The sequence below is a fragment of the Amphibalanus amphitrite genome, unplaced genomic scaffold, assembly GCF_019059575.1.
Source record: "Amphibalanus amphitrite isolate SeventyFive unplaced genomic scaffold, NRLGWU_Aamphi_draft 000043F_arrow, whole genome shotgun sequence".
In the NCBI taxonomy this organism is placed as follows: domain Eukaryota; kingdom Metazoa; phylum Arthropoda; class Thecostraca; order Balanomorpha; family Balanidae; genus Amphibalanus; species Amphibalanus amphitrite.
In genome coordinates this window covers 592,707-601,988 of record NW_024881539.1, presented here as the reverse complement: position 1 = coordinate 601,988, position 9,282 = coordinate 592,707, and the positions used below count along the sequence as shown (strand labels likewise).

At 43.9% G+C, this 9,282-nt stretch overlaps 1 protein-coding gene and 1 long non-coding RNA gene across 3 annotated transcripts; both read right to left on the bottom strand.

Moving 5' to 3' along the window:
- Positions 1-39: 39 nt before the first annotated feature.
- On the bottom strand, positions 40-1,993 carry LOC122377186 (dehydrodolichyl diphosphate synthase complex subunit NUS1-like). Of its 2 annotated transcripts, none has more exons than XM_043357151.1 (2): positions 1,609-1,993; positions 40-1,087 (listed from the first exon to the last, which is right to left on the bottom strand). In XM_043357151.1, exon 2 carries the CDS (start codon positions 1,075-1,077, stop codon positions 244-246), a length of 834 nt encoding a protein of 277 aa, XP_043213086.1. In that variant the 5' UTR covers positions 1,078-1,087; positions 1,609-1,993; the 3' UTR covers positions 40-243. The 2 variants fall into 2 exon arrangements, with proteins under 2 accessions (XP_043213086.1, XP_043213078.1); XM_043357143.1 differs by lacking the exon at positions 1,609-1,993 and adding an exon at positions 1,407-1,570.
- Positions 1,994-6,034: 4,041 nt separating this feature from the next.
- On the bottom strand, positions 6,035-8,413 carry LOC122377153. Its single transcript, XR_006255808.1, has 3 exons — positions 8,180-8,413; positions 7,619-7,762; positions 6,035-7,096 (listed from the first exon to the last, which is right to left on the bottom strand). It is a non-coding gene; the product is annotated as an uncharacterized LOC122377153 (long non-coding RNA).
- Positions 8,414-9,282: the final 869 nt, after the last annotated feature.

The following is a 9,282-nucleotide window of genomic DNA, read 5'->3' as shown; positions in this document are numbered from 1 at the left end:
TTTTGCGCGAAATGGATCCAAACTGCTCAAAACGGTATGTTCATCACAAAAGCCCAATCATGTATTGACATTCTAACTATAACGTCAGGTCCAATTATCACTTGTCGGGCACTGGTCTCATAAACAATCTCCATCATAACAATCGATCACAAACCCACGCTGTAGCTAGTGAGACACTGTGGCAACGATCGGCCGCGGCAGGGAACTGACCGTGGAATGCACCGGGACGGGGCGCTGGCGGCCTCAGGTGCCCATCCGCTGCTGGATGCCGCCGTACGCCGTCAGCAGCCGGTGGAAGTCCCGATAGAGGAGCGGCCGGCGCGGCGGTGCGTCCAGTACCTCCGTCAGCCGCAGCTGCCAGGGCAGGTAGCCGAGCAGTGCGCGCACTGGGCCCAGTTTGATGGCCAGCGCCGGGTCGGGCCAGGCGGCGGCGGCGCGCAGCTGCTCGCCGAACATGTGCCGGTCGATGGAGTCGGCGCGCCGCGCGCCGGACGCCACCTCGGAGCAGAGCCGGCGCGCGGCGGCCACCATGTCTCCGACGCCGTCCGGCTCCCAGAGCAGCGCCACGGAGACGTGGTACTGGCCGCCTCCGTCCCCGGAGTGGCCGTTCGCCGTGGGTCCCGGCTCGGCACCGCCCTCCACAAGCGACACCGTGCACGGCACGGCGCCGAACAGCGCCCGCCGGCGCCGCTCCAGGTGCGGCCGCAGCTGCTGCTCCGCTCCGGCCCGCACGCGCCCGCTGCGGTCGTACAGGCTGACGTAGTGGATGCCGTAGGCCGTGCTCCAGAGGATGATGTCGGCCAGCGTTTGCCAGCAGATATCCTTCTCGACTAAGATGACGCCCAGGTGTTCTGGCCGCTTCGCCAGCTGCCGCCCATTGGCGCAGATGTCTGCCAGTGGCGGGGTGACTGGAACTCTAGAGAATTGCCACATGAGCCTCTGCACAGCCCCGTACACCAGCTCTGCACAGGTGAACAGCAGGTGTAGCAGCTTCAGCAGCAAGCTGTACAACAACTGCTTCATCCTGCTGTTTGGTTTGGGTTCAGCAAGCTCTGCTGCTGAATAGCTGTGATCCATTTTGATAAGCCTGAAACATTAAGTCAAGATAGTTTGTAACATTTCATATATAGGACAGGAACTTTGAGAGGATGATGTGAAAATAAAAAAGAACTACCTATTGATGAGTTATATTTTTTTAGAACTTTGCCATGGAAATTGTCACAGGTAATCAAATGTAGGTGTTTTCCTTTCATTATCTTAACATTAAATGAAATATATGCCAATGCCTAATCACAGCAGTTCAAGATAAAAACATGCCACATGGGAAATCTGAAGACTGAATAGGTACAGCTTGTACAAGTTAGTGGCAAAGGCAGTCGCACCAAAACATTCAACAATCAACTTACATAGGTATGCACGGACCTCTCATCAATGACATTGACATGTATCGCTGAAATATTAATCAAATAATTGAGATAAATGTTATCGAAATCAGAAAATAGGTATGAGTAAATAACGAGCTTTGCACTTAAACTTACAGCAGTTCAAGTTCAAAATATTTTAGCATTACGACACCAGCACCATCCCAGTCCCTGAGAAGATACTGACCGGAACTGTGATGCCGAACCTCAATTCGTACACTAATACCAGTGGAAAAATATCAGCTCTTCAGTCAAAACACAAATATAAGTAATTAGTTTTCGGCCCATTCCCACACAACATAGAGTTCAGTGCACACAACACACTCGCTCTTGTTTTCGTCATCGTTTGTCTCTCCTCAACCATTATTAACCCTGTTTACATAGCATTTAGACATTTCCCTAGCTGGCCTAGAGATATCACAAAACTGGCCAGTGACCTTTTGCAACTACACAAGTGACTGTATTCAATGCTACGAAGAGCACCTTTTCGGAATTCAGGCATGATACATCAATAAATTGCAATAAATAGGTTATTTTCGGCTCGAAAAAAGGGTACTATTTCATGCGTACAAAGACTACTTGCAAGCACCATATCTGCTGCCATATCTCCCTGCACCCCTTCGTAAACACTTTGCCATATTAGCTAAATCAAGCTATATAAATCACAATATATGCGGATATTCTTTACAAAAACAAAATATAAAGCGATATATAATATAAACAAAAGTAAGATATAAAAGGCTCCAAAGAAAAACATCTGAGAAAACAAGTATTTGGCCCACCACTAATATCGAGTACTGCTGTCTCTTGGCAGACAGCTCTGCACTCTGATTGGCGGAAATCAAGGCTAGACTAGTGCTGGGCAATGAAGTTATGACCAAGTACAGCATGCTCAGGAACGATGATGACGTAGTTGGGGGTGGTAGATTTAGCGTGAAGACCCACCAACAGATGATTTCCTGTCTTATTACTGTTGGCAAAAATAGCGAAGTTGTATTTATCAACAACAACATTAGGGGTTCTTTTCTGAAAATATAAAAGCATTTATCAGACTTTTCTAAAAACATCAAAATATGACTTCTAAGTGGATCACCTGAGCCGCCACGAAATAGCTTGAACGCCGTGGCTCCCTAATGACGTCATTTTCTGATGAGCAAATCAGCGCCGAGCAGGGCTTACTCTGATTGGTTAGAGAAATATCGAGAGTTTTATGTTGAGGGGACCGGAGTGCACCTTTTGGTTAGGAATTTTTCACGGCGGTGGTAAAATCCTGTGACTTACGCTCTGGCTTGTCTAGCAGTGCCATCTATAATAGAAGTCTTCAACTAGCAGTTTGGCACTTATGATCGCCTAGATGACGCTACCAATCAGCTTAGGTATTTGTTTGACTTTATGAATGAGCGCGACGTGATTAAATAGGTAATTACTGACTCTCGAATCTGCTTAGAAAGTCATTTAGAGCGTATGTGATACTTGTTACCAAATATCTTACGCACTCAGTTTCTGCTTCGTGTTTTCCATGCCTTTTGAATCGATCAAGAAAATATGTCACTGCTCAGAGGTTGAAGGTAAGCGGGAAAAGGGGTGTTACATATTTGATCTTTCTATAAAGGAATGTAGAATAACCCGCGCCCTGCTGGGGGGGGGGGTGTTTGAACACCCCCCCTTGTGGTTTTTCGCGAATATCTCAAAAACGGCGGCGCGGAGCGCCGCCGTTTTTGGTACACCTTAGCATACATCAATTCTACACATGTTGTGAAAATTTCAGACCAAGGTCATTCAAGGTCAGGTCACCAGGCCACTTGAAGTGACCTCACCTCATAAAAAGTTTCAATGTCTGTCATAGCTACACCGAGTGACCGATCGCTTTGAAACTTTCAGCGATTGCTAAGAGCAATAGTATGTACAAAATGTATATCTCAGAATTTTGATATCGATGACCTAAGGTCAGGTCAATTTTGCGACCTCCCCATTATAAGTCAATGGGAGAAAATTGAAATGCGCCTCTTTTGGACGAAAGACATTATAAACACTCCCAAACACCGAATTACAAGTGGTTTAGACACACTGAACATGAAAATGGTGTCCGTGACCCTTGCTTATGCCCTGAGGTCATCTTAGGTCACGAATGATATCTAACAGTTTTTCGCGAATAACTTTTGATAGAGGCGTGCTAGAGCGATGAAAACGCCTTAGATGTGTTCAGCTCGACGATACGGATCGACTGATATGCAACATGACCCTTTCCGGTCAGGTCATGACCTTGACCTGAGGTCAAATTTTCAAGTTGACCTTTCAAGGTCAAGTTATAGTTCATTCGATGCGTCTTGACGAGAGGAACACGATGCCGGTAAAAGTAAGCTCGTACAAGGCTTGGGTCAAAAGTTATTGCAGAAAAACTGTTTCCGAAAAAATCGGCTATTTTTGCAGTTTTTGCCCCCTGCAGGCAAAACCGTTGACGTTAGGTCAAATCTGAGAGGATTACTCAGAAAGGGCGTTAATAGGGCTATCGAATGCGCTTTTCCGCGGCGCTGTAGCTCTATTGGTTCCCGAGTTATGCGTTGGCTTCTTGGAAATTTTTGACATTCGACCTGGAAATCGGCGAAATTTTGCCTTCAATGACCTCTGGTGACCTGACCTTTGACCTGACCAAAAAATTGACCGAAGTGATTTCGTCATTATTTTTGACGCTCTTTCGAACGCCGCCTTCCGCGTATCGCTACGTGGCCCAGGAGCCGAGTTACAAGGGGGGGGGTGTTCAAACACCCCCCCCCCCCAGCAGGGCGTGGAAATCCAGGACCCCCAGCCGGGCGCGGGATAAGAATAAATGCAATCCGCTAAATATAAGCTGCAAGGAGTGCATCGAACTCAACAATCAGCTTTATTTTCATCGCTTTCATGGAAACAATTTAGTCTCATGCTTAAATGATGGGTAAAAACTTTGCAATATTCCACTCATATGATGCCCAAATGTATGACACACAATTCATTTGAAGCCCATGCGTCGTTTATTATCAAAACTACATAACATGAAGAGCATCATAAACTTGGCAGGCTTTTTCTATTTGGTGGCCAGAACTCCATTACCACATTTCTGGATTTTGTATTTGCTGCGCAGCATTTGTCGACATGGCGGAGGCCGAACACCTGAAAGTAGATCGAGCTGGCATGTGAATCTGGCAACTCCTATGTAAACGGGGCTATTGTAATCATTCTCCATGGTCATCACAGCTGAGTTATGCTTGAATAAAATGCTAAATATATCTTTTATTGATTAGTTTTCATAAAGTATTTACAATTTAAAATGCTTAAAAATTTGAAAGGCAGCGTGAACTATCATAACATTATTTCAACGTTTTTCATCACTTGAAAGTTGTGAAATGGATCTTCGACTTCTTCCATGTTGTGCTTTGCACCCTAGAATTAATGAATAAAGCATTATAAAAAGGCAACATTATTGTTAATATTAACCTAAATTTCATTCTGACATTTAATTTTGTGTTTATCTTACGATTGATGATCTTTCTTTTCATCATTGGCTTTAATCGTTGCACCTCATCAGCTGGATGATGTTCTTCTCAAATCAGCTGTTTGGACAGGGCTGCTATCGCGGACAAAAATTTGGACGCCATTTAATTGCGTCCCAGAAAAGCTATTTCTGGCACCTAAAAGCTGACTCGCCCCAAAATTGGTCCTCAGCACCTATTTGGTGGATACCAGCACCAATCATGGAAAATGACCTTAATTAGCTGTTTCTGGCACCTATTCATCGGTACGCCTTACTCTTTTTTCTGAATCTGGCACCTAAATGCTGAGCGTAGCACCAATCTAGCAGAAAAATGAACTACTGGCTGGTAGAATCATGTTGTTCTGGTATAATGACCCCTGGAGTCTAGCCTAAAGGTTGCCAGTGCAGCTACACTCTAAGACAACCCCGTAGTGATCTCAGCGTCAGCATTGTATATGACGTTTAAGTAAGCAAATAATATTGATTTGTTTGAAAAAACAATGTCATTTACATATTTAAAAGTATTTATTTGTAATGCTTAAAGGGAAACATTTTTGTGAGTAATTGTCTCGATTTTGACCATTAAAACGGGTATTGTATTTTTGACGTCATCAAATAGTTCCAAAAAAGAAATGTAATGTTTTCATTCCGTTCAAGGCCGCTGAAGAAACGCGGGATCTTGCGTGGGACATTGTCCGTTGTTTGCCGCGCAGAGTTGTGCCTTGGTTGTGCCTTTTTCATCCGTTTCTTACTGGGGATGTTCGCGCTAAGAGTTCCGAAAAGTCTCGCCAGGTGGCAGCACGGTATGCTTTGGACACAACGCGCCGGCCGGGCCGGGGATAACACTGCGGGCGGCGACGGCGGCCGACGCGCCGCGAACGGAAACTGCGTTTCATATCTTTTTCAGGTTCATCATTTTGCTAAAATGAGTAGCTACAGTTGATTTCGATATAAGAAGACAATGACGCGTGTGAAAGGCAAACTACTACATCGTCATTGAGTGGAAGGAAAGGGAGCTGATCGAATGGTCACCAAAAGCCACGGAGTACGAAAGATACGATGTTATCACATATTTTAACTTACACAGTTGAAATTAAAAACCTTATTACATTCAGACATATATTCACACGCATGAAACAATCGATTTGCAGCACACATTCCATGACAAGAACGCATACCTACGGTCTTAAGTTGACCTCTAGCGCTCATCACTGTCAGATAAGTCAATCACATCCCTGTATATAGTTTGTACAGACTATTGACTTAACCCTTCATCCGGCATGCGTTCATTCTGTAACGATGTGCAACGAATCACCGGCGATTTCTGCGTGGCTCTACATGACATCCTCGTCCGTTCCCCAGGTCAATTGGTTCGGTGAATTTCAAATTATAGCAGGCCCTTCCTCGGTCAGGCTTGATGGATCCACCGTCACTTTGCGCGGTACTTTAAGACAGACTGTACCTTCTACCAACACGACTGACTGATTACAATCTGATGCGAAAGGGACAATATCTCGTCGGTCTTCAGTTAAAGTTTAATATTCAGCGACGCAAGTGTGAAGGCTGCCTGGAAAACTTGCAACAAACTAAGTTAACTAAGCTTGGCTTGTAATGGGCACAAACTTGTAATAAAGAGGTACTTAATTAACAAATCCACAATGTTCTGTTCAGTCAAGTAGCATTCACATATGAAGCATTGCTATGACTATTCTTCTATAGAGCTGATTGATAGCTTTTGAAGGAAGGAGCTGAGTGGCTGAGCCCTACCATTCACCACTTATCACCTTCAACAATTGCTTAAGGCATGCAGTTCTCTATCACTAGAAAATATCTGACAATTTGCTGGCTCTCATTTGTGTATGATGCAACACGCTTTGCATCAGTGATTACTATGACACAAAATGTTGAACACTAGCATAGGTTGCAATGTAGATCCAAGGTGTCCCAGAAGCCAGAGCAAAAATTGACACCTTAATCAACTTCATGATTGTGGCAAAACTCCACTGCTTGACTACACAGAGCACCAACTGTTTGCTCCTCTAAACTTTCACCAAAGGAAGTGTTGCTTATGTCATTTTGTAGCAGCAGTGACACTGGTAACTTCAAATCACAGGATCTGGTAGCATCCATGCTCTTGAATCTGGATCTTATCAATGCAGCATTGCACCTGTGAATAAATGAAAAATGGCATAAGACAGGGAAAGATCTTGGCAAGTCATAATGAGATACATATGTTTAGCATGCATGGATAAAAGGACATTATATACTGAAGCAATTAGCAAAACATTGCAGTTTAAGCACAGTTGAAATCTGATATGATGAACTGGATACAGTGACTTCATCAAGACCCATGAACTTTACATAAAGTATTTGCAATTTTGAAATGCACTTTTATTGCAGTTACCTATACAAATATTCTAGAAGGTGAAAATTTATTTTAAAAAACAACAAAAAACTTGCCCGTATTTAGTTGCTATAAAAAGCTGAGTAAATATTCTAAAATAGTGTTCACTTCAGTGTGAATCAAAACTTAGAGTAAACAGTAATTTACCTGATGAAATGAATATATTATATCAATAATGAGTAGCTTTCGGTGGTGATGAGTTAAAAAAAAAACATTTTGCAAGAAAGGCTATCAGTTACATCTGGATGATATACTGCAGTGCACAAGCTGTTCACCAACTCCTACCTGGTCTTTCAGTGGGATCACTCTGTATGCACCTCAGAACTTCATCCGCAGGGCTGGTTCCTTCATACGCAGGTCCTCTGCCTTCCTTGATTCCTCGGACTCCATCCTGACAACTCCGCACCAGAAACATTATTGCCTGGGCACCTGTAACACCATGTAGGATGATCAATACTTGTAACAATTCATAAATAGTAGGTAGCTTAGTGTTCTATTACATACACCTTCTGGTTGCTGGTGTCAAAATAGTAATTTGTCTTTTTCCATCATAACCTTTAGCTGCTTGCAATATCTTTGGTACCAGACAAAGTAGAACACTGCTAAAATGCTTGCAATAAATCTTGAATTTATATAATCATTCTCAGCAGCATGTATCATCTTTTAATGCCTTTCTCAAAGGGTGCAGGTCAATTTCCTATATTGATATGCCCATAAACTTATACAGGTAAATTACCTCATATGGGCAATACAAGATCCAGCTATGAGTTAAGTTAGACTATTTTATACTCTTAGTTATGCTCGCCATAAAAAATGTCGGGAAACGTGTTACATCGATGGAATTACCGTTTGGAGTCGGTCTATCTTCGGCTTCTCGCCTCTCTTCGGCTACGTCAATTGAAGCCTTTCTAAGTCTCCTGTCCTTTGTAAACTTGCCTTTCCATGTTTGTGACACTTGCTGAATATAAATTCACAACCCATCTGAGCAAAATTCAAATCAATTGCTATCAAATTCACCGAAATTCAGTCCCCCGAACCGACACCGCACGGACTCCACACAGTGCAAAACACAGTGGCGCATTCGCCGCCACGGTTTCTGTGTCCAAAGAAGGCAGTGCTGCCACCTGGTGAGGAAATAAGCCGAACATCCCCCTTATGTGTGCATGAAGCTTTGATTTTGTTTTTGGTTATTGTGTGGCCGGTCAGTCAAACGCCCCTGTAGAAACCGGATGCTGCGTTTGATCGAGATGGAGTCAGACGATGATTGCAGAAAGCTAATAGGTAATATTGAAAAGAGGGCCGGTTGCGTGGCATGTCTGTTCAGCATGGGTGTAGGAGCGCCAAAAATATTGGTGAAGGATGTCACCTGAACCCTCGGAGAAGTCACCTGAACCTTCGGAGAAGGTGCAGGACGGTAGGACCTTACCGCAGTGGAGGGGGGAGGGGGGGAATTTCGTCAACTCCTGTTTTTTTCTCGCAAATGTCTCACGCCATTATCATCTTATTAACGCCAACTTTTCAGTACATGCCTAAAATTGAATTTTTAGGTATCCAAGCATGCCTTTGGATACCTACCAAAGGTATCCACTATCCAAGCATACCTTTGGAACCTAAAGGTATGCTCCACTGCTCTTTTTTCGTGACCAAAGTCTTACAACTTTCCCACGAGTAAAAACAAGCACAAGCCAATATATTTTGATATTCACGGCATTTACTGAGATTAAAGGGACCCTCCCACCTTAACATTAGTTTTGAGTTGAGATAGCCAAGTTTGCGGCCAGGCTCAGAAACCACCATTTATCCTGGTCGCAACCCCCGCAGCTTTATGGTGTTCAAGAAATTTCTTCCCTTTACTTGCAGGGTGGGACCAGCGTGGTCCCTATCTCTTAACCATTACGGGAATCTGATGACGTCATCAGGCTTTCGAACGTCCGTTAAATGTTTGACTA

Excerpts from the sequence above, each read along its gene's own strand:
- LOC122377186 (XM_043357143.1), bottom strand. The coding sequence starts at position 1,444 with ATGTCAATGTCATTGATGAGAGGTCCGTGCATACCTAT. Across the intron at positions 1,088-1,406 it reads AGAGGTCCGTGCATACCTAT|GCTTATCAAAATGGATCACA; the intron begins GTAAGTTGATTG and ends TTAATGTTTCAG.